Source organism: Canis lupus, chromosome 28, assembly GCF_048164855.1.
Source record: "Canis lupus baileyi chromosome 28, mCanLup2.hap1, whole genome shotgun sequence".
Classification (NCBI taxonomy): domain Eukaryota; kingdom Metazoa; phylum Chordata; class Mammalia; order Carnivora; family Canidae; genus Canis; species Canis lupus.
This window is the reverse complement of record NC_132865.1, coordinates 20,960,529-20,986,140: the sequence shown is the minus strand read 5'-3', so window position 1 is coordinate 20,986,140 and position 25,612 is coordinate 20,960,529. Positions and strand designations below refer to the sequence as shown.

The window sequence follows — 25,612 nt, the reverse complement described above, 5'->3', positions numbered from 1 at the left end:
GTTTTACTTTAGACTGTAATCTGTAAAAAATGAAAATTATGAGAATAATATGCCCTAGATCATTTAAGCTAAAATGAAAACAATACAGTCTCTCAGAATTGTGACAATTTACTGCAAGTACACACCACACCTAAATAGACATGCATATATATATATATATAGATATATATAGATATATATATATATATACACTTCAATGTAGTGTTTCAAATATGAAGCACTGAATCATTAACATTCTTTAACATGGATATTAACATCCTTATGTAACAAAGTAAATTTTCACATAATATGAGGTATTGTATAAAAGATATATCTTATAAAAAGATGCACAAAAAATAAAAAATAATAAGACTTTAAACTGAGAAATAAAAGATTGATGCCATTTATTAACCAAAGGGCCTGTAAATAATTCACATAATTCTTGGTTCACCCATTGAAAAAAAAGGTATGAAGTAAAATTATGCTATAAAGAGTTCCCAAATTTCATTATAACTTGAAATTTTATCCAATAAAGAAAAGCCTTATTAAGAAAGGAATTCGAAGAATAACCCATTTGAAATGGAGTCATGGACCAAGTAAATAGTTACATTCAAGAGTATCAAATTCAAAATCTCTTATGTTAGTAAAATATCTAACTCTTATCAGAGAAAAGACAGAAAAGGCATTCATAAGCTCATTTGTAACTAAACAGACCCTTATGGACTAAAAACCAGAACATCTTTACTTCAGATTTATCAAATAGGCATCATCCAATGCAAGAGTCTATCTAAAATCATGTGATTTCTACAGTTGAAAAGTTTATGCTTGGTATTTCTAATCTACCCATTTGTCAAGTTATGTGATTTTATTCTGACATATACTGCCTCATATATAGTTTAGCAATTTAGGTTCTGCATATTAAAATACTTGCAACTTTAGAGATATAAAATGTATTGTGTACCTGTTGGAAGATTTGGGTCACTTCTTTGCAGTATCCAAATATACTGGATAAAAAAACTAAAATCATACAAACTTTTATAGAATATGAGTTCTGAAACAAAAAAGTATAAAGCAAACAATTATGAATGATATCAAAACAACGCTTAAGCTTCTTCATAATTTCCACTATAAAATGTTTACTTTTTCTTCTGCTTCACTCCTACATACTGTTCATATTTGCTTTAAGCAGAAAATTACTGTGATACCAATATAAAGACAACTCATACTCATTTCATAATGTCCTTTTTTAAGGGAGGTTCAAAACTTACCACACAAATTTTAAAAGAATATGAATCTGTAGACCTATGTAAAAAAAATTTTTTTTACTATGGTAAAATACACATAAAATTTACTATTTTAAAAGTTTTACATGTGCATTTACATTTCAAAATGTATAATTTTGAGGCATTAAGTACAGTCACTATGTTATGCAACCACCACAACTACCCATCATCCTCTAGCTCCGTAATTCTTCATCACCCCCAAACACAAACTCTATATCCACTAAGAACCACTCCCTCTCCCTAAATCCTGACAGCTACAAATCTGCTTTTGTAGACCTATTTTAAAGCTTTCTACTTCAGCATTAAAGCTAGTATCTCATACATATCATGTCTCTTTAATTTACAAAATCAATTATTGACTGATTTATTTATATTCCCTCTCATTCCATGAAGGATATCAGGAGAAATTGTTCATATATGAATTCTACAGTCCGTTTATAATAATCAAAGTCCTGATATTTCAGATTATGCAGCATTTCTAAGAAAAAAAAGCATACTTTTGATCATCTTTTAAGAAGTTGAAATACGAAGGCCAATCAAAAATACCTTGGTGTCTAATATTTCTGAGTGATCAGTAGTTTCATTGATGATTCCAGTTGAGTTGAAAGCCATACCTGGCTTTATACTGACAACAAGAAAGGTCATAGGCAGGAGACCAAGACAGTAAGATCCTAGGTTCATAATATGGGCTCTAAAACCATAAGCCAACCTATAAAAATAAACCAATTTATTTCAACCAAAAATATTTACATAAGATAACCTGTGGAAAAAGTAGTTGTAATCTCTCTCAGAAATCTATTTGGTACATTCATTGATCTTTAGAACCAAGATCTTCAAATTCACCTTTTTTCATTTTTATAAAAGGAATCTCAACTTCCCAGAAAATCATGACTTGCTGAAATCTCTCACCAACTAATGGAAGAACAGAGACTTAAGCTCATATTTTCTAACTTCCACATTATTTGCTCTTTCTAGGTGCCTCTCTCACTTCACTGTGCTCTAAGATGCAAGGCCTAGGAGTGCTTCCACCCCCAAAATATTTAATGTCAAACAACAGTATTTTTAATTTTTTTAAGATTTTATTTATTTATTCAAGAGAGACACACACACACAGAGAGAGAGAGAGAGAGAGAGAGAGGCAGAGACACAGGCAGAGGGAGAAGCAGGCTCCATGCAGGGAGCCCGACGTGGGACTAGATCCTGGGACTCCAGGATCAAGCCCTGAGCTGAAGGTGGCGCTAAACCGCTGGGCCACTCAGGCTGCCCATAACAACAGCATTTTCAATACCAAGATTTGCCTTTGACACATTTTTTTTCAAAGTATAAAACATTAATAAAATCTAAACATAATTATTTAGAAGACTTTAAGCAAACTCAATGGAGGTATTATTAAAAAGAATTACTACTTAATACCTACCATTTCATAAGTAAGTATTCTTTACACACAGGATGGTTGAGAAGCTCTATGCGGTTATGTTGTACCATTGCCTGAGAAATAAGGAAAGATCAATAAAAATAAACCTATTAAACTATTAAGTACAAACCAAGCTTTTTGTTTTCTGGTTTTATAACTTTAATATTATAAAAGTAACATTTGTCCATGAAAAATTTGAAAACTTAAAAATTATATTAAGAATGCATATTAAAAAAACAAATTAGAATCATTTTATACAGATGCAGTTATTTGTCTCTTTCGATTTCTTACTAATTGAGATAGAAGAATTATTTTTCTCTTATACAGTTACAACCAGAAAAGGTATATTAAAGATAAATAAGCAAGAGCTACACTTTTATTCTTCCCTTGAACTCAGGATTGTCTTTCTAGAAAAAATTTAAATAGTAGAATACACATAGTCATTAATATCATTTGTAGATTACTAAGTTTTCACATATTACTGGGAACTAATAGTTTCTATTCCCCCCAAAAATTTTAGAGTTTCAGAGGGACAGAGAGAGAGGGAGAGAAAGAATCTTAAACAGGCTCCATGTCCAGTGCGGAGTCCAGTGCAGGGCTCGATCTCACAATCCTGAGATCATGACCTGAGCCAAAATCAAGAGAAGGACGTTCAACCAGCTGAGCTACCCAGGAGTCCCCAAATTAATTTTTAATTATTCAAGCAATACAGAGTAAGTGATGTCAGTAAGATAGCAGAACAGGGTGTCCCAGGCTCTCCATACCCATGGGGAGAAGAGACATCAACTTAATATCTGGACCAACTGCCTTTGTGAGAAATAAAGAAACTAGTTAAGTTCCTGCACCCCAAGTGAGCCTGTAGCCAAAAAGAACCACATCAAAGACAGTAGGAAAATTCATGGCATTTACTCGCCATAGCCCCTCCTCTAGCACCGAGCAGTGAGATCAAGAGAAAATGCCCAACTCCTGGCTTCCCTCTGAGGAGGAAAGAGAGGCATGGAATGTTCTAACTTTGTAGGGAGCTGCCCAAGGGACTGGTTTTCGTCTTGCCTGAATCTAAGCACTGACAGGTCCATCTAGTGTATGCAATAATTTCCCATGACAGACCAGCTATACATCCAGAAGAACCCCACTCAACTCAGTTGTAATAAGGAGAAGTTTGTCATGTTACTAAGGTACTATTCAATCATGCCAAAAGTCATCCACTAAGTGTGTTTATTCAAGCAAACCTTTTTTATATAAATTATTCTGAGTCTATGTTATATAAAGTCTATTACTTTTTAGAAACTACAGAGATTTTATTTCCTCCTCTTCTTATTCTGGTACTGGAAACAATAAACTCTGATAGATGTATGGCATATTTTTTAAACTACAATTTAAAAACCATATATACATGAAAATTCTCCTAAGTATAGCTGTAGCATAGTTATGTTTAGGTCATTTAGCTATTGAGTCTGAACTAGAACAACAACTGCAAAACATAACATACTCCAGCAGAGCTAAAATGCTCTGCATAAAGCCAATGTGAGAGTCAGTTTCCACTGCCAGCCTTGTGGGCATTAAGTCCATGTGATTCTGCATCCTTCCCACTCCAATGACTCAGTAAAACTTCTAGATATCACTTTAAGGTGATGGTTGGTACCACAGTCTGTACCAAAGGCTTCCATGTAGGGAAATGAATTCATTTAAAGTGAATGAAAATTTCCAACTAGTCTAGACCAGTGCTGTTCAACAGAAATTTCTGCAATGATGGAAAAGTCCTATATTTGTGCTGTTCAATATGAGAGTCACAAGGCACAGTCTAGTGAGTGCTTGAAATGTGGCTACTGATAATGAAGAAATGAACTTTTAACTTTACTTAATTGTAATTAGTTTTAAGTAGTCATATGTGGCTAGTGGTTACCATATTAGGCAGTGTAGATGTAGACCCTAGACCACATTTGGAAATCCAACCCTCAAATAGGTTTTTTTTTGCTCACACAGTGTTAATTTGTAGCCAGTGTTTATAAGGCTAGGCTGCTGTTCCCATATGGCACCAATTTGTTGGTGGTAGTAACTGATCTCAATTTAAACCATCTGTTACCTGTTTCCCCTGTAGTTATTTGAGTTTGGGACCCCTGATTTAGGTTGCAGTGGATCATCTTGTATGGTTTTTATTGTCCTATCTGCTGGAAATACAAAGTACTTTTTGGAATAAGAGCTGGTTTGGTCTTAAGTCTCCTGGGCAATTTGGTATCATACTATGCATGTTGGGCCTACTTTCAGCTTGGGATCACTCCTCCAGAAGGATCTAAAAGGGTTCTGAATGTTCAGAGTTTACTGTGGAGAACAGTGGTTAACTGATCTGGAAGCTCTGTCAACCCTGGATTTTCCCATGATTTTGCATGGAGGAAACACTTAAATATATATGTTTATATTTAGGTGGACGGAGGTGGGGAGCAATGCTGACTGTCAGCCTATGTTGTCCATAGTTTATTGGATTCTGGGTTGGGGCAGGTTTCACATGACCATTCAGACTAAAGTGATCAAGAGTGTAGGTGACCAAATCATAGCAACTGTAGAAAAGGACTTTCTTTTCTAAAAAATAAAGGGTTAGGACACATGGCAGGTAGAGACATAAAACTATTAATGTGGAATTCTTCCAGGCTCCCTCCTGGAACTACTACACAGCAACATTATAGAAGCCATGTAGAAATTACCTGGACTTACATTGAGGGTGGTAAGAGGCTCGTATGTAACATCCTGCGTAGGTGTTACCTTCTTGGTAAACTCTAATGGACACTGAAGGTATGTGAAATTATACTCGATCTGCAGAAGATAAAATTTTGAAAAAATTAAAAGTTTAGTATATATTCCCAAAATAGGTCTTAACAAATCAAACATGCAAGGCTATAATTCTGTTGAAAATTAAGTAGTTCAAATAAAATTAAGTCATTTTGTCTGAAGAAATGTAGAATAAGTTATTTCATCTTAATTTCAAAAAATAAATATCTTAGGGGCACCTAGGTGGCTCAGTTGGTTAAGCGTCTGCCCTTGGCTCAGGTCATGATCTCAGGGTCCTGGGATGGAGCCCCAAGTCAGGTTCCCTGATCATTGAGGAGTCTGCTTCTCCCCAATCCCCCCTCCCCATCTCCCTCCCTGCTTGTGCTCTCTCTTCCACTGTCTCAAATAAATAAAATCTTTAAAAAAATAAGTATCTTAGAAAGGTGACACTTAACCTTCTATAACCCACAGTCATGAAAGAAGATGAATTCTCAAAAGGTTACTTAGATCTTTCTTTGGAAATTCATTCTTTAGGCAGTACTACCAAAGAAAATATAAAGACTAGAAACAACCCTGAATAATGCTATTAGAAACAATTAAAATATTGGGAGAAGGCAGGAGAAAAATTCTCTCACATCATATAATAATATGACAAATGAAGGCAATAATTACTACCTTCTGAGATTGTGGAGCTCAGTAACATTGCTTTTAATATTCATTAAAGAATTAGAATAAATTTCAAATTATCATGATAAAATAAACGTACATGGTAGTCTTCACAGGACTTGTCTCTTGTGGAGGGTATTATGCAGCAATCTAAAAGGACCTTTAAGAGAGAAAAAGTGGCTAAGATATTAGTCAGAAGATTACATAAGAGACAGGATTTGATTCCTATTCTAAAATGTATTCCCAAGGTATTCCTTTCTCCTCTTTTTATTTCCAGTATCTCAAAGGTAAACTATAATCAATGTCATTAAGGAGAAAAGTTTAAAGTACTTCAACTATCACTGCATGCCTCAGAAATACCAAGTGATTCAGAAAAAGTACCATATGTTTAAGAATGAAATTACATTTATTAAAATTTGAGTAAGAAGTACTTCTTTAATTTTGCCTAAGATTTGATGTCCTTCTGGGCTTCTAGAGAATATTTAGATTATAAACGGTTCCTTTGCTCCTCATCTTACAGTGATAAGTTATTGTCTCAAATTGTGATCTTATGGCTGAGCACTGGGGTCTTTCTTTGGTCTACGTGTCATTTTTCATATTGCTCAAGCATGGAGTACTGCGTTGGCTTCTGTACCTCACTTGCTGAGCAACATTGAGAGAGTATTCATCCAGAGCAGCATGGACAGCAGAGTGGGAGGATGGAGAAATACTGAAGGCCCTCTAGATGCTTAAGAAAAGGAGAGAATGCCCTAAGAGATCATTGGAGCCACACCTCTAGGGTATGTAGGGACAAATATTTTTATGGGGTGCCTATTAACATAAACAGTTTCAGTCACCCCTGATCTGTATTTTGACACCTTTCTAGTGGCCCAAATTCATCAACCTGAGGGAAAAATACTGCCCAATAGGTTGCCCTCCTGGAACAGGCTATGGACACAAAGCCCCAGGTGACCCCACCAGTGTGTCCCCCAAAACTCCTGGGGCATCCGGTCAACCCCACCTGCAAGACACAAGGTTAGAAAACTGGACAGCACTCTGAAGGGAATAAACAGGGACCCAGACATCTCCCGCCCCCAGTCACTGGGAGGGCACTGATGTCCTGGTTGGTCTCAAACACTGGAGGGACTTTAAAAAGTTCAATCTCTGTTGGTTACCAGGCAGTGATACTAAAGGTCATAAAAGACATCATAAGAAAAATAAAGATAAAACTAGTCAGTAGTGCTATGTAAGGCAAAACTAGAGAAGTAGGTTTGAGATTGAGAAGTTTTTAATAATCAGCATAGGCAAAATAAAGATAGGCTGAAGGAGGTGGAGGTGGGAGAAGGGATTATGTAAATCATTCAAATGTGTCATGTGAGGCTAAACTGGAAGATCTTCAAGTCTCCCTATTTAAGGAAAAATTCGCAATACTAAAATACAAAGAAATTATAGAAAACTAACTAGAAAACATATAGTGTAAAAAAAGAAAAGAAAAACTAATCATAATCCCACAACTGTAATAATTCTTATTAACATTTTGGTCTAATTTCTCCAGTTCTATCCCATGTTTTCCATATGTGAATATTTCTAACATATATATTTTATTATTATTACTAATGCTACAGAAACATTACTGTATATAAAGCTATCTGTACTTCTGGTTATTCATTAGGACAGACACCCACAACTGGAATTACTAAGTAAGAAATTCTGAGATCATTTTCAATCCTGAATATTTATGTGCCCTCTGATGAAATTTAAGCACCTGAAATGCTAATTTATGGACTGGACTAGCTCCAGTTTCTATTAGATATTATAAAGAAAATAATGCATGTGAAGCATTTAACACATACTAAGTGCTTACTGAATAAATAAGAATGGTAAGTGTGAATAGCTGTAGTACTAATAACCACACAGGCAGTATAAAAATAGTAGGATATATAATATAGGCCAAGCACCATCCTGAATACTTCATATATTTTACCTCTAATTTTTATAATCACTTTGCAAGGTGAGTATCAGCAACGCTTTTTTAGAGGTAAAGAAAGCACAAAATGGGGACCCCTGGGTGGCTTGGTCAGTTAAGTGTCTGCCTTCGGCTCATGTCATGATCCTGGGGTCTTGGGATGGAGCCCTGTATCAGGCTCCTGGCTTAGTGGGAAGTCAGCTTCTTCCTCTCCCTCTGCCCTTCTGCCTGCCTATGCTTACACCTCTCTATCTCCCTCTCTGTCTTCGTCTCTCAAATAAATAAATAAAATCTTAAAAAAAAAATTTTTTTTTAAAGAAAGCAAGCAGAAAATGAAGCTCAGAGAGGCGAAATGACTGGTCTGAAGCAGCACAGCAAGACACAGAGCCAGGACCATCAGGCTCCACATTTGGTCCTATGTCCACTCTGTCTCATACCTTCTCCAGTATTTGAATATATGTTGTCCTATGAATGACACTCGATGTCCTTCCTTTTTTTTTTTTTGATTACTCTGTATCTATCCCTATCTTCAAAACTCAGCCTTCCCAGGGAGGTCTCTGCTCTAGACTTGGACTATTTTAAGAAAAACACCTGTTGACTATATTTTCCTACCTTCCACACAATGACTAAGAGCATTCTTTTAATCCAAGTAGGTCCTTATTAAATACTAGTTGGCCAACTTCCCTGATTGATAGCCTAGGGGAAGCTAGAAACTTTAAGAATGCAAAGTACTATTATTTATACTGTGACTATGACACTAAATCCCCTTGTACCCAGAAGCAGTTCTATCTGGAGAGCTTACTTTCATGCATTCAGGGAGGTATTCCACCATTTCCAAGACAGGGCATCCATTGCTTGGAGAATAATGACTAAAGACCTCAAGGCATTCTTCCCACCTGTAAAAAAATGACAATGGTGATGATAGTAAAACAGACACAAGTCTTGATCTTTCTGTTCTACACAACAAAGCTCTAAATCAAAATTCGAGATTATATCTTTAGAAGAAACCCACATTTGTTCCAATGGAACCAACATGTGAATCAGTATCAATCCATTAATAGGGTCCTTGTCCATAATGGAAATTAGGAATATGGGCAAATTCCAAGATGGCAGTTATTAATCACTGTTCCCTTTCTCTAAATGCCTTCTAAAAAAAGGTAGACTCTTACCTTCTTTTCAACCTAAAATCATGAAATAGCATGAGCTGGTCATGTTGGGTAGATGTGAAATCTATCATATTCATGTATATACGATAGCAACATAGTACTGGACACATGATATTTAACATTTAGCCCACGTATACATCATGTGTTGCATTAAACTAGAAAATAATTTGTCAAACACATTAATAAGCATGGATTCTTCCAGGAGACCACACAGCCTGCTCCTTTCTTCATCACCTTCCAGTTGAACAGAATAAGAAGATACTTACAATACCAAGGGGGAAATAAATCCCCAACAGGAAGCAAAGAAAAGACATTTACCTCCCAAAATCCTATTTATTTCATAGGAGACTACTTCTAAAAAGTACCCTAATGTCCTGTTAACCCTATCAGTAAAATCCATCTATAATATCTGCATAATCAGAAAACTTCCAGTTGCACACTTGCACTGACTAGTGTTTCAAATAAATGACCAACAGGGGGGATCTTGAGATTGCTCATACTCTAAAACACAGGCTCAATCTCTCCAGAATATGACATGGTTCACATCTGTGTCCATGACTAGATGACACTGGGCCCTTGAGCATATCTGTGACTCTACAGAAAGTTTATGTACGAAAAGTAGCACAAACTACCGTACAAATTCTCCATTAAAACTCCTTTGAGTATGGTTTAAAAAGTCACAACCACAAAAGATCAGGTGTTAAGAGAAATTCCAATAGATGGCTCTAGTAACAGCATGGATATACCCTGGAAATTATTTTTACCAATATCCAGTTTTGACATTTCTATTGGCAAGAGAGTGTTGGACAGATTCAGGTGGAGTAGGGCAGAGTGTGCTAGACAATGACTAAGCTATACATGCGTCTTACATAGGTGTTATGAAGGTGATCTATCCTCCCATGATTTAGAGATAGAAATTGAAAACCAGAGAGGTTAAGTAACATGTCTGTTGCTACCCAAAGAGTTCATTAAAATTTTATGTAAACAACTGATGTTGAAGAAATATTGATTAACTGCTGAAGCTGTATCCCCTCAAGTTGTAAGTCATCCCTCATGTCAGAGCACACTACATGACGGTGGGACAGGAAGACTGTAGGCATACCTTTTATTCTTGATGGTCGTAAGAACCACCTCCTTCCTCTTATTGTGAATTGCAACATGCAAAAAGGAAGCCTGTTGCTTGTTCAGGACAATGGCCGCATCGTAGCTCAGAAGGAGTGCAACAGCTTTGGCATGGCCTTCCCTTGCAGCAAAGTGTAGCGCGGTGTTCTTTTAGAAAAAATAGAATACAAAAAAATCCAGTAACAATGTCTGGTCATCCTTTGGCTATTTTACTGCTTTCATTGTTGAACTGCTTAAAATAAGTTAACAAACTTAACTATTTAATACCTAAATACATAAAATTTAAAACCAGTGTTCAGAATCAGGCTTCACATAATGAATTTATAGTTCAAACATTGTGTATGTGTACGCATGCACGTGTGTGTAGGAGAAGGGTGTTGTGTGTGTATATGGAATTCCAAGCAGTTCATTTTTTTAAAAGATTTTATTTATTTATTCATGAGAGACACAGAGAGAGAGAGAGAGAGAGAGAGAGAGAGACTGGCAGAGACACAGGCAGAGGGAGAAGCAGGCTCCAAAAGGGAGTCCCCGACGTGGGACTCGATCCCGGGTCTCCAGGATCATGCCCTGGGCAGAATGCGGTGCTATATCGCTGAGCCACCCGGGCTGCCCTCAAGCGGTTCATTTTATTTTGTTTTTACACTGATAATTCCACAAGAATGAATGACAAACTTCCAGGGGAAGGATATTGGGGTGAATGCAGAAAAATTCTAAGAGATTTATTGTCTTAGACCAATGATTTCCAGATTTGGGGTTTTCACAGGCTTACAAAAAAAAAAAAAAAATCAGATTGCTAGAAGGTTGCCAGTCTTTAATTTTGGGATATAGAGACATTTTAAAAAGCAGTAACAACCCTCTATCATTTCATTAAAGAATGTGCATTTATCTTAATACATTCCATAAAAATGAGGGAGAACATCATAGCAAAATACAGTACTTCAAATCCAATACAATTAGTTTTATGAAAACTTATCCCTAACCCTTTCATTTTTGTCAGTTCACCAGGCAGTACTGAAAATGTTTTCATCAATCTACATGGGCCTATGGAGTCTCTGTGAGACTTAAGATGTGTCCTCAATATGCATCTACCCTATTGGCATTCTCCTCATTCTTTCCCCCTGCAGAGTAAGAACCCAGAAAAGAGTATTAATGCAGGCAAGGAAGGAAAGAGAGTGGCTAGGAAGGAGGCTTTCTTGCAATTTTGGACATTTCTATGCCAAGACACTGGGTAGGTATGAGGAACACGGTACATACCCCTTCTTCATCTAGCAGATCTGTGCACTTCAAGTTAGTGTCAAGAATGACCTTCATGGTCTGAGTGTACCCGCCTAAGGAAGCATGGTGCAAAGCAGTCCAGCCATTGTGGTCACTGTTAGAGAGTTAAGAAAAGACTGTGCATTCACTTCACACAGATAAATCATGGGAAGGGATGCTATTCATCTGAAAGGTGAGTCAGATGACTACAAAAAACAAACATATCTGAGTTCTAGCAACTTAATATCACATATTTCTTATAAATAAGCTCATTTCAAGCCCAACGGTCTTAAATAACCTTTCTGTAATGTGATTCACATGTATATTTTAATTTAGCAGATTAACATATAAAAGTATATAAACATTTTCAAACATCTAGGGACGAATACAACTACAGTTAGCATGTCTGTGTCATATGTATTTTTTTCAAGGCTGTAATGTACTTATCCACATTATTTTAAATCTTGTTTTATTCTTCCATTAAATATTGTATCAAAAACTTTCCATGATGGGGGGTGCCCGGCTGGCTCAGTCAGTAGAGTACATGACTCTTGATCTTGGGATTGTAAATTTGAGCCCCACAGTGAGTGTAGACGCTACTCAAAAATAAAATCTTAAAAAAAAATGTCCATGATGGTAGTATTAGTCTTCATGTCCACCATTATTGCTGATGATAATAATTGATAATAATAATATTATCTTACAACACTTGGTCTTAAGATGCTTAGCTTAATGCTACTTATTTTTCTAATTGTTCAGGTCTGAAGATATCATTCCTCCTGTGCTCTCAAAGATGCTTTCTTAATCCCTTTGGAAAATGTTTGTCCTTTCTCACAGAAATTCAAGATATAAATACAATGAAGGCTTGTCATTTTTCCAAATTAGAGATAGAAAAAAAAAAGCTGGAGATCCTGGTACAATTTCAGTGCCAGTGAGCAACTATTTTAGGGTATAAAGGCCACCTTGTCATTTCAGTTATCATGATGTAATTAATCAACAAGTCTCTGGCCTGGATCCATTTGGGGTCCCCTTTACATGTGGCTCCCTGGTGTTTCCTTGGTGGCAGGAAGCAAATGATCAAAACATTCCTTTTGCAGCTGCAATTCTACTTTGCATGATTGGTGCTCTGATAAAGAAATGTGCTCCTGAACATCAGCCTAATGAGCTCTTTGCTTCAAAATTAGAAGATAGCTCACCTAATCTCTCTAACATTTTTCTTTTTACAAAGAGGTAACTTAATTATGCTACCTTTTTAAAATGCTTAATTATTTTAATTTGTCTTTGCTCCTTGTGTTAGACTTCTTTGAGTATAGCGAAATTTAGGAATTCTTCATGTTTGGTGTTGTAGCATAAAGGGAACTTTTCATGTCCATCATCGTCAGACTGAATGAAAGGTCTTTGAATTTGTATGGAGTGTTTGTGTACATGCATCTGCATAAAATGATGGTAGCGTGATGAAGCAAAATATGAAGAACTATATTTCAAAGGTTGTGAGAACTACTTTGCACAAAGCCACTTACTCTGTGATTTCGAATGAAGTCTTCGCCTTTATAAATCGTGACATCTTTATCTGTCAATTAGAAATATACTGACATCCCTTTAAATATTTGAGAAGTCATATATGCTTTGAGGATTAAATAAGGTGGATAAAAAGTACTTAGTGAGATAGAAAGTTAGCTATCATAATTAAAAATACAACAGAAAAACAGCCAGAAAATGGCTGATTAAAAATATGTAAATATTCTGATCACATATTCTTACCTGAGAAATAATGCACCTTTTTTCAGAAGAAGTTGAACTACTTTATCATGTCCATTTTTTGCAGCCAGGTGGAGCGGTGTCATTCCATGAAGGTCACCTTCATTCAAAAGCCTCGTATCACTCATGTCTTGTAAAAGCCTCTGACAGGTGTTGATTCGCCCATAACTTGTAAAAATTAGGTTTCATGATTTCAAAGCAAATATTAAACAGAAAGAAGACATGCTTGTAAGTTGCATAAACTGACTCTTACCTGGCTGCAAAATGTAAGGGTGATTTCTTATCTTTGCTTTTAGAACGAAGGGACACATTAAAGTCAAGTAGGTTATTTACAGAGACAGGAATCCCATGTCTACATGCATAATGTAGAGGAGTACACCCGTCATCATCTTCATCCATTACCAGATTTTTAATATGTTGCATCTAGGGAAAAAAATCAATATTCTAAATGTAGTTCAATTCTCATGTGAATATAGTATTTTTCAAACTATTCTGTAGGACAGTATTTCCCAATAAGGGTCAATATGTATACCTTGAGGGCAAAAATATAAATAAAGGTACTAGAGTGAAATAAACATGGATGATGGTATATGCTCTGTCTCCCTAAAATGTGCATTACTGTATTAAGGGCTCTGAGAGATCCTAAGAATAAGAAATGTACTTATTATGTTCAACTGAGCATTTTCTAAACATATTTTGCTACAGGCCACCCCCTTCAGCCCTCCTTTTACATTTTTCCCCAAAATAACACTTAAGAGCTTAATGCTAATGTGTTCTGTTAGGCAAAAGGAATGAGATGTTCAAATTATATTTACTTTATTTTTATATGAATATAAAAGCAAAGTGAATAGCAAATGAGCATTTAATTTTTATTTTTGTTTAAAATATTCTAATAAAAGTATTTTTATTCTTTATTAAAGACTGACAATACTAATATCTATTTATTACAAAAATATGATAAACCTCAGAGTCACTCAGTAAGTATGAGCTGGTGAATATACAAATATGGAGATAACATTTCAACCTGTCAAGTCAAATATGTTGAATAATTTTTCTTAATTGATGATAAAATATTGCTAATTCACTCATGCACCTAGCTCTTCTACTGATATGCAATTTGTAATGGTTAAAAAAGTGATGGAAAGCTGACTCATTATAGATGGGGCTATATGGGAACCCTCTGTAATTTGGAAAATTCAATCCCAATGAAATGTATTACCTTATCATAACATATCATAACATATCATAATCATATCATCACTACTGTGTTGTAAATATTCAAATAATGCATCTTTATTTTAAACCAATTTTTAAATTTCAGAATTAGCCATCATAATAATAAAAATCATATTAAGCAAAATCAGTGTACTCTCTGTGGAACCCAACTCAGTTTGTCGAAATCCACATATACATATATTACCTGCATAAACTCAGGTCGCAGATTTTTTAATCCATAAGGTTGCTGTACAGTCAAATGCAAAAAGTTACGTCCAAGATTATCTTTTATGTCTACACGAGCACCTAAAAAATACAATATAAAAATAACTTCTACTTATTTATTTATTGCATGATCTATAGTGGATTTTCAATTTAAGAAAATAAATTTTTTACTTAAAATTTTGTCAACCATGAACTTACAGGAAACTTTATTTAGACAAGAAAATTTTCAGGATGATTGGAAGGTTTTCTAGGTAATTTGACAAGAAAATTATTTAAAATGGGTTTATCTTACAGTGTGTATATGTGTGTAGGGGAAGTAGAGAATATATTGTTACATTAATATATGAGATTGTACCTTTTAAAGCATAAAATATAAAGATGGAGAGATTAGATATCAAGAAAAAAGAAGGGACAGTAGCTCTCTTCTTTGTAATCTTCACATCGGGTTAGTGCCCACAATGGGGATAGTTATAGTTCCTACATCAGAGAATTAATCATTGAGAGAATATAGATAAAATGTTCAGCGTCTTGCCTGCAATATAATACTTGCTTTATAAATGTTGTCTATTATTGCTCTGAAATTATTTTTTTAAGTATCACACCCTTACTGGACTGAAAAATTTTCTAGACAGGGAAAGTATTCTATTTATCTTTGTATTCACAGCACCTGGCCCAAAGCCTGGTGCACAATAAATGGTCAATAAATGTTAAATATCAAATTGAGTCATAGTTCTAAAAGCTTGGCTTGGCCCCTTACAGTACCTTTAGAGAGTAGCAAATTTACAATATTCCAAGATGCAGAAGCAGTTGCTAATATAAGTGGAGAACGTCCTTCCGAATCAGTGCTATTAATATCTGCTCCCTAAAATAAAACACATTATTCAATGAGGAGCTTATGAACAAATAAGCTTACATTGTAATCTGCAAATAATGTTAAGTTTTTAGAATAGGGTATCCATAATATGGCTAGCACTCAAGCATATGACTAACTATAGAACTTGGAATACTTGGAATTTCCCTGTAATTCATATATTGTAACATTGGAGATCAAGGCATTCTTTTACATTTCCAACAACAAAAATTATCATCACGTGTCAACTTTTTGATTGACATCTGGCAATAGATCAATGTTACTACCTAAATCATAAAAATAAAATCCTCTGACCTATAGCAATAGGTTAGTTCTCAGTGTGAGGAAACACTTTTAAATAGCTATGATAAAAGAAAATCTTCCAAATTTATTGCATATGCGATTTTTAAAACATTCACAAGTTGTTCACTTTTTATATATATATATATTTTTTTATTGGAGTTCAATTTGCCAACATATAGCATAACACCCAGTGCTCAACCTGTTGTTCACTTTTTAAAAATCTACTTCATCTGAAATAGATGAACTGCACTAATTCAGATCCTAAAATTATAGCCAAATATTTAAGAAAATCTATATTTAAAAATCATGTATATCTTAAATGACTAAGTCAGTATATATCATGATGTGTTATGGTTATAATATTTTACATGACCAGAAACAAAGGCTTTAAAAAGTTCATGGAAAGAATTTTTTTGGGGGGATAGAGTAATAAAAATAACTTAAACTCCAACTATGGATATTTCCCTGTTCTCTGGGGACCCAGTGAATACAGACAAGGATAGCACTAGCATCCCCTCTGAGAGTCTTGCTGGTTAGTAAGGTTCTGCTACAGTTCTCTTGCCAGGTGAAGACACGGCTGCATTTGTCGGAAACCATGCATGACAAAACTATGGCATATAATGAATCCTTCCAGCATTCCTCTATGTAAATATCCAGTTTCAATAGTTGCTATTAACAACCCACGATAAACACTACAAATGGAATTACATTCATTGCTGATACAGTGGGGCTTAAATAAATACATCATATATTCATCTGTGTAAATGACTTGTTAAAATTTAACTCAAAAGCCAACTGAGTACACTTCTTAAAATGAAAAAGATCATGTGCTTTCACTTGTCACAGACTTTTGGACAATACTTTTAATATCTCAGTTTTTCATTGTTTGAAAGGTGGTATGGAGGCAGCTGGGTAGAAGTTTACAGTGAATGGTGGAGGCGACACATGCTACCTGTCCCGCTTCCACCTCAAAGCTTCTCATGCATTGAAGAGTCAGCAGAGTTGCGAAGCCTAACCCTCTTTTAGGATTGGTTCACAGAACTGCCCTTGCCATGAATGCACCAACTCCCAACACTAAAAACATGGATCCAGGTATCAAAAGTACATGTCAGTACTTCTGACCAACTTCATGGCAATGACATTTGGCCAGTATGTATTCATATACAATATAGTCTATTTGTAAATGTGTCAGTCATCTTTTTGTAAACTTTTTTGCTGAGAAGCATCAAATTAAAATTTGGCTTTTGAAAAGCTGTATTATGTAATTATATGATTTTTCAACTGTAAATAGTAATAAAATAAAAAACTGTCCATGGAATAGTTACCACAGAAATTAAGTAGTCTGCTAGTTCATGGTGATCAAATAGTGAGGCTCTGTAAAAAGAAAGTGACATGCATGTTAAGGTACTGCTGATATAAATATACAAAATAAAGCTACTATACTGCGCTCAAAAAAGTCAATTTAAATAACTGTTTAACAACATGATAAAATGCTAGGCAATCAAATAACCTTTCAAAATTTATAATTGATTGTGATGAGGATAATATTTTCAAAGTAACAGTAATAGAAGAAGTTCAAATACATCACAAGATTTTCCTCATCTTTTGGTAAAATGATTTTCTCCTTATAAAATCATCATAAAGATGTGAAGTGAGTAATAACATCTGTCCAAAGAGCTTAAAACAAAAGACAAAAAAACTGGTTGTTATCACTGTGACCATGGGGAGTAAAAGTAGTTGCAAGCAAGGTGCACCTAAAATTCATCTGCAGTGTTCAAAATACCCTCTCTTTGCCAAAAGTTCACTAGGCAGCATTAGGTTTCCTAAGGTTTGATGAAGCCAAAAACAAATTATGGGTAGAAATGAAGTCCTTTGGTATTATCTCACAGCCAGTCCATAAGGATAGTAATAAAGCAAGTAACAACTTTCAATCCATATTAAAGCACTTCCGTAAACAAAAGTTAACACAAATGATTGAAAACTTTGTTTCCTACTGCAACTCTTCTTTCTTTGTTCCTATTTAAGATTATCTCAGCTATTCTTAGCCTTTGGTATATAAATTTCAGAATCAGCCTGTCAATTTTCACCCCAAATTCGCAAGAGTTTGCATTACGTTTAAATTCTATTAAATATGTTTAGCAATTGTAGGAAATGAAATAATAACATCAGGGCCCCATTTGACTTGTTCTATCTCCTCACTCTAGAGCTTTGCTACTCAGTGTGGTGCACCAGCAGCACTGGACTACCTGAGAGTTCATTAAATATGCAAATTATCAGTAAATCTCAACACTGAGTCTCACAGAGGTTAATGACCTGCCAAATGTGACACAGCCAGTCAAGGCTGATACCCCATTCCCCTTACTCCAAAGCTTACTGTTTCAGCCAGAACAATGTACTGGGATCTTTGCATTATGGTAACAAAAAGAATTCTAGCCCAAAGAGCAAACTTCCCTTTGAAGCTCAAGGTAAACTCCAAATGTCACTAGTTATTAGACATTCCAGGTTTGTAGGTCAGTATTAGGTTAATCAGAATTGGACTAAACTGGTCCAAAAAATCTACAGCCAATTCAAGTTGAGTATGTCCAATTAGAGTAGTCAGCAGGCTGAGGACACTTATAGGTCAGATGAATAGATCTATTTTTCTAAAATAATTCCTTCTTATACATATTTATATATTAAAGCTGTGATCTAAATGGATGCATTTTAACTATATCCAGATCACCGGGTTCTTGAATTGGCTAAAACCTGGAAATAGTTTACAGAGTTGTAAAAAGTTCCTGAGACCATCCCAAAGAAGCTGATGTAATCTGGGTTATGAACTGGCATTGGGGTTTTTATAAGCTCCCCCCATGGTTCTAATATGCAGGTGTTTGAGAATCTCCAGTCTGGAGGTCCATTGTTTTTGTTCTGATTTAATAGCCATTTTCATATCACCAATCTTTCATTCACAAATGCTAATTTGTGAGTGAGAGAGGGGGAGACACAGAGAGGGAAGGGGCATGGGGTGGGAAAAGTGGAACATCCAGATGTTTCTACTCCATTATCTCTACTAAAAATGAGGAGAAGACACGCATAAGGAATTGAAACAAATCAGAAAAGGCTTAGAAACACATATATGTTAACCTCCTGAGCATATAGGAAATTAATCTTGACCCTATATTCACTGGCATAAGAAATGATCCAGAACATGCCACTGGAGATTTTATTCTAAGAAAATCTATTTAACACTCTAATTTCAGAGGAATATAGAGATTCTAGTTGAAACATAGGATCTTTATCTCTGTTCTTTTCTTTTGAACTATAGAATCTCTGCTCCTATAAGTGCTAACTTTTCCTTGCAGGGTATAATTTAACACATGGAACTAAAAATGTGTATACACAATGATAGGTAGGAAACTTGCCTGTGAAGGAGTGTCTCCTGATTTCCATCCACTGCATTGACAATATCACTGCTACCGGAATAGGAGGATATCATCAATTTAACAATTTCAGTGGCTCCCTGGGTGGCAGCAAAATGAAGGGGTGTACACTTCCCATTCTGTAAAGAGTTTTAATATCAGAATCAATATTTAAGTCCAAATTTAGCTATAATCTAAATTCAGCTGAGTTTTTTCTTCCAAAGTCAACAAAATCAAGCATTAATATAAGAATCAGAACTAGCAATTTTGCTTCCTTGCAATCTGATAGCTCTTGACAGCTCTGACAGTACCTCTACTATCAATATCAGTATCGTTACCTGTACTGTATTGGTGTTTGCAATTGTTCCAGATAGCTCTCAAAATTCTTTGGCTAGGTTGAAATCTAGGTAGGATATTATCTTATTCTGCTTCTACATGAACAGCAAAAAATAATACCTCCTTCAATTTAAATTAACTGTAAAAGAGCTATAAAGCATTTTGGAAACTAATTTATAACAACCCTAAATAAAAGCAGCATGTACAACATGAACAATTACTTCCATCAGTTCCAAGTGTGCACCATTGTCCAAGCACATTTTAATCATTTCCAAGTCACCACTTTGAACAGCCATATGAAGAGGGCTAGATTTCCCATTATTCACAAAGTTAATGTGAGACTGTCTGCTATATCCATGTTCTTCACCTTTAGAGGAAAATAGAATTCGAGAGGACAAACATTATAAATAAATAAAAAGAATTTTTTAAAAAGAAAGGATATTTAGACTCATATAAAACCCTGTGTATAAACTCTATTAAATATTTTTCAAATTAATATAAGCATCTACCAGAATTGGCTTCTTTGTAGAATATAATGTATGAAGGCCCCTACTCACCAAACTTCAATATTATTTCCATGCATTTTTTGGCACCTGAGAACGCAGCCTGGTGAATAGGGAAACATCCCCATTTATTTGATTTACATGGTTTAGCTCCTTTATTTAACTGGAGGAAAAGAAAGTACCAAAAAAAAAAAAAAAAGTCAACTGACACAAGTTAAACCCCAAATCACAAGGATAAATAAAGAATTAAATACCTCTCCCAGGCCATTTCATGATTCTGTGCCTAGGAAACACTACATAGAAAAGCTTCATAGTATATGAAATCTAGGCAAGAAGGTAATTTTGAAAGTAGGCTAGGATTATGAACTAGAGCCACTTTATATTTTCCAAAGATAAAGTAACAATGTAGACATAAAAATATCAATCTTGTTGACTTCAACTAAGGTCAACACATTTTTCAATAGAATTAATGAAATGTTTTAAAAACATTATCATGACTTCTCCTATAAGTACGCTCAAATTCCTTATATAAAGGATATTTCCCAGATTCTTTTCTTCTCATTTATGTAAAATTAATAAATGGTAAAACCAGCACTCTTGTTAACTATGAAAACCAGGTATTTCTGTTAATGGAAATCCTCTACTATTCAGAAGAACTGAATCTAAAGACCCTGATCTCTGAGTTTATATTTTCAACTATCACTTTTTACACATCACTGAACTTCAGTTTTAAGTGCCTTTTATTTTCACAAAAGGAAAGCACTTGAAAAAGCAGAAAACTGTGAAGAAGCAAATACTACCTATAATCTCACCTTGCAGGGACAGTGTTGGTTTACATTTTAGGAGACAATATTTCTGTCTTATTTCTTTGCAAAAGTAATTATGTATATACTGTGTGATCATCATTATTCAAAAAGTTTTTACTTAATGACAGTCTTTAAAAAGATGATTTTATTAAGTACATACTCTACTTTTGGACACATAAAACTTTATACAATAAAACCCTATTACTGAACTTCTATTTTTTTTTTCAGTTTTCTCCTTCTAATAGATGTACAACTAGCATTAATATCAGTAATAGCTTTAATTATCTTCTTGGAATGTATTCCAAAAATTGGGAATGGTGAATCAAAAAGTATTCACACCCACAGTGAATGAATTTCTTTGGTTTGTCAAAATTTCTCTAACCTTGAATATCGGCAAGGTGTCCCTGGCCAATTTTCTGTAGAACACTGCCTTTTCTTCACAGATTTATAATAATACCTTAAGTTTTTATCCATTTAAAGATAAATAATTGGATATAATCATATACTTGGTCTATGATCTGTTACCCTCTGTAGCATATCAGGTCAATTGATATGCTATACTATGATACTGAACTATCTGTACATTCCCTAGATAAGGCCAATGTGGCACTGTGTGTTACTCTTTCAATGATTTCAATCAATTTTGATAGTATTTTTAAGATTTTACATCTATGTTTATTTATATGTAAAACTGGTATAACAATTTTTCTTTTGAGGAAAACTGTCAAATTTTGGAATTATTTCATTTTCTCCTTAAAATTAATCTGCATATTTTCACTCTTTTCCTGTGCTATAAAAGTTACCTAAAATGGAAACTTTCTCCTTGAAAGTTTGAAAGAACTTGTAAAATCTATAAAAGCTTGTAAAGGGATCACTGGGTGGCGCAGCGGTTTGGCGCCTGCCTTTGGCCCAGGGCACGATCCTGGAGATCCGGGATCGAATCCCACGTTGGGCTTCTGGTGCATGGAGCCTGCTTCTCCCTCTGCCTATGTCTCTGCCTCTCTCTCTCTCTCTGTGACTATCATAAATAAATAAATAAATAAATAAATAAATAAATAAATAAATAAATAAATAAATAAATAAATAAATAAATAAATAAATAAATATTTAAAAAAAAAAAAACTTGTAAAACTAGCTGGCTCCAGAACATAATAATGCATTTCTTAATAATTTTTATGGCTCTCTAAAAGTCTTTTTAATTTCCAAATTTCAATTATTTTCAGCTATTTATTCATTTAAAAAAGATTTTCCATTTTTTTTAATAGGATTATGCACACTGATCTTTTGTTACCTTAAAATCCCCCATCATATCCAAAGTCCTCTGTGATTTGCACTTTATCTTTTTGTTTTATTTAGACTTGCCTCATACCAGATTGATTTTATCATCTTTTTCAAAGAAACAACTTATCAAATAATTCCAAAAATCACTTTGTTTTCAACTTTACGATTCCTTTATTAGAGTTTTCTTTTGTTTCTTTATTAGAATTTGTCTTTAATTTAAGGCTCTTTTTCTAAGTTCTTGGCTTGAGTGTTAATTAATTTATATTTATCCTCTTTTTGGTCCAATCATGACAGTTTATAGGAATATGTATTTTTTTCTCCAAAACACCTAATTAACATGTTAGAACATATTTGTAAATTTATTTATTTATTTTTAAGATTCTATTTATTCACGAGAGACCAGAGAGAGAGACAGAGAGGCAGAGACACAGGCAGAGGGAAAAGCAGGCTCCATGCAGGGACTGCATGACGTGGGACTTGATCCGGGGTCTCCAGGATCACACCCTGGGCCGAAGGCAGGCGCTAAACCACTGAGCCACCTGAGTTGCCCTGTAAAGTTAAATATTCAGGAAGATGTTCTAAAATTATTTTATTTCATTTTCCTACTCTCTGGGATAATCGAGAAGAAAAAAAAAAAATCAAGTGGCAAAAATATATACCCTGGCCTGAATAACATACAAGTGATTAAGGGATAGTTGAAAGAAAGCTATTTTCTGGAATTCTAGTACCACAGAGGGATACTATGTAGGGTGGGAGTCAGTCATTTTAGATGGGCATCTCCAGGGTTTCAGTGGACCACCCCAGGAAATCTCACCAGAGAGAGGGCTGGCTCTACTTTTAGGGCTGCAGCCAAGGACCTTGGTCATTATGTTACACAGGGCTCCCTTTCTGAGAATCCATGGCAGCAACTTCCTGGGAACATGAATGGCTGTTTCTCTTCACTTTTATATCATGAGCCCAACAGTAAGTTTACAGCTGATTATGTATGTCTCTTAGACTATTCAGAAGCTCAAAGTCAAAAGTATGGTCCACTTTTACTAACAAATCTTGGTTTGTATTTTGTAGTCTAGCCTGACCACCAGGTTCATCTTCATTTTTGCTGTCTATACTTTCTTTTCACTTGGATCTCTTCACATTTTCTTTAATGTTTTCCTATTAGTGTTCTATAAGCAGCCTCAGATCAATTTAGGATTTATTTATTTTTATTTATTTATTTTATTTATTTATGATAGTCACACACACACACAGAGAGAGAGAGGCAGAGACACAGGCAGAGGGAGAAGCACGCTCCATGCACCAGGAGCCCGACGTGGGATTCGATCCCGGGTCTCCAGGATCGTGCCCTGGGCCAAAGGCAGGCGCTAAACCGCTGCGCCACCCAGGGATCCCTCAATTTAGGATTTAAAGAGTGTGTACAAATACAGAAGCGACACAGAACTATTTTTTCTGGCATTTTCTGTATTTTATATTTTGCTAAGAAGAGAAACTGAGAGTTATTATAAATAACAATGATTCATGTTATTCTAATGAAAGGAAAGAAAATGGGGGGGTGGTAAAAATACAAACCAAGATTTGCAGTGCTTCACTGTTATCTTTCAAGCATGCGATTATCACAGCTGTGTTTCCATTTTCTCCTTCCAAATTAATATCTGTACTGTTGTGCTCAGTCAAGACCTACGCAAAAGAGGGGAATAATGGTCAAACAGTTAGCTTTCAAGTTTCCAAACAGAATATTTGTGTTCCATTTGATTATAAGCTCCTGAATGCTAGGGACCATGTCCTTATTCATCTTTTTTCATCCCTCTCCCACAGAATCTGGCACAAACCTTGTACATAGTTGGTACTACATTAATTTCCCAAAAAGATGAAATAATGTTGATTTCAGGGCACCTGGGTGGCTCAGTTGGTTAAACTACTGACTCTTGATTTGGGGTCAAGTCATGACCTCAAGGTCATGAGATCAAGCCATGTATCAGGCTCTGTGGTGGGCATGGAGCTTAATATTCTCTCTCCCCACCCCTCACATGCATACACGTGATCTTGCTCTCTCTCTCTCCAAAGACTGGAGAAGGAGGGAGGGAGGGAGGGAGGGAGGGAGGGAGGGAGGAAGGAAGGAAGGAAGGAAGGAAGGAAGGATGGATGGAAGGAAGGGAGGAAGGAAATTTCTATATCACATCAATTAAGGCAATATGGAGTTGTGAAACTGGAAGTAGAGTAACACATGTGGATACAAGTAAACAGCTCACTTAATTCTCACTTGTATTAAATGAACTATGTTAACTAAAAGCTTCAAGAAAATAAACTTGTGGAGCCATTTGGAATGTGAGTGTGGAGAAAGAAGAGAGGGGAAGAAGGGAGAGACAGAGAAGGAAGTGATAGGAGAGAGGGAAGGAGAGAGGGGGAAGGGAAATAGAGAGGGGAAGGGAAGGGCTACTTTCTCTCCTCCAGTCTTTTTCCTGTACTTTTATTCTAAGTATTCTGGGAAATGTCAATTAAAAACTCTATTTTCATCAGAGAAAAGAGAGTTCATGTAACACTGGTATGACTTAATTAATTCAAACTTAGTCTGGAACAGAAACCTTTTCTATGATGTAATAACATTTCTGATAAAATGGTTAAGCAATTTTTCTGATGGAATTTATCTGATGATCTGTTACCCTCTGTAGAGAGCAAAATGGAGTCTCTCATGTCAAGCAGGGGCCTGTGTCAAGCAACGATGCCAGCAGTTAAGGTACTGCAGCTAGAAGATCTTGCTGGGACCAGCATCAGCTGACACCCCAGAACTGATAGCAAGGAGAACCAGAGGAGGTCTGCAGAAGCCCAAGACTGATTAAATCCCTTTAAAAAGAGGAGGAGTTTTATAGCAAACTGTCAGACTCTTCAAACATGACTGCTCTATGTTTGACTACTTAAGACAGCCAGCTGCCGTTGGAGGCCCTACCCAGTAGATCTCCAAACAGAATTGAGGTCCTTCACTGCTTGAACATAGGAGCAGTAAGTGGTAAGAGCTGACCCAAACTGGACTGAGGCCACATCTCAACTGTGAACCCACAAAGTGACTTCACTGTTGGTTCGTTAACTTCCTACACCCTCTGTTATTTTGTTTGTTGTGCAGCTTGTCTTATGTTCTGCTGTGTGCTGTGTAAGAAGCCAAGGTTAATCACATGGTGAAATGTCACTGAGTTTGAAATCCCAAACCTGCTTTGTAATTGTGATGAAGTCTGCTTTATGATTAAATAAGGTGGACATTGTGGAAAGACACAACTCATTTGTGAACCTTCATGGTGTACTCAAGAACCCTCTCACACCTGGTTGACTTCCAGCTGATCATGGCTAAGAATCTAT

The 25,612-nt window shown here is 35.5% G+C and overlaps 1 protein-coding gene across 1 annotated transcript in view; it reads right to left on the bottom strand.

Annotated features, from left to right (window-relative positions):
* Nucleotides 1-25,612, bottom strand: part of TRPA1 (transient receptor potential cation channel subfamily A member 1) — a 48,404-nt gene that overhangs the window by 12,597 nt on the left and 10,195 nt on the right. Inside the window, exons 4-20 of the mRNA XM_072803798.1 lie at nt 23,834-23,941; nt 20,235-20,343; nt 19,899-20,044; nt 19,345-19,481; nt 17,269-17,317; nt 15,553-15,652; nt 14,771-14,871; nt 13,604-13,773; nt 13,354-13,518; nt 11,593-11,707; nt 10,319-10,485; nt 8,853-8,946; nt 6,206-6,265; nt 5,386-5,484; nt 2,680-2,750; nt 1,809-1,971; nt 941-1,030 (exon numbers count right to left, since the gene is read on the bottom strand). Of these exons, the coding sequence (XP_072659899.1) occupies nt 941-1,030; nt 1,809-1,971; nt 2,680-2,750; nt 5,386-5,484; nt 6,206-6,265; nt 8,853-8,946; nt 10,319-10,485; nt 11,593-11,707; nt 13,354-13,518; nt 13,604-13,773; nt 14,771-14,871; nt 15,553-15,652; nt 17,269-17,317; nt 19,345-19,481; nt 19,899-20,044; nt 20,235-20,343; nt 23,834-23,941 (1,944 nt within the window). The remainder of the gene's footprint in view (nt 1-940; nt 1,031-1,808; nt 1,972-2,679; nt 2,751-5,385; nt 5,485-6,205; nt 6,266-8,852; nt 8,947-10,318; nt 10,486-11,592; nt 11,708-13,353; nt 13,519-13,603; nt 13,774-14,770; nt 14,872-15,552; nt 15,653-17,268; nt 17,318-19,344; nt 19,482-19,898; nt 20,045-20,234; nt 20,344-23,833; nt 23,942-25,612) is intronic.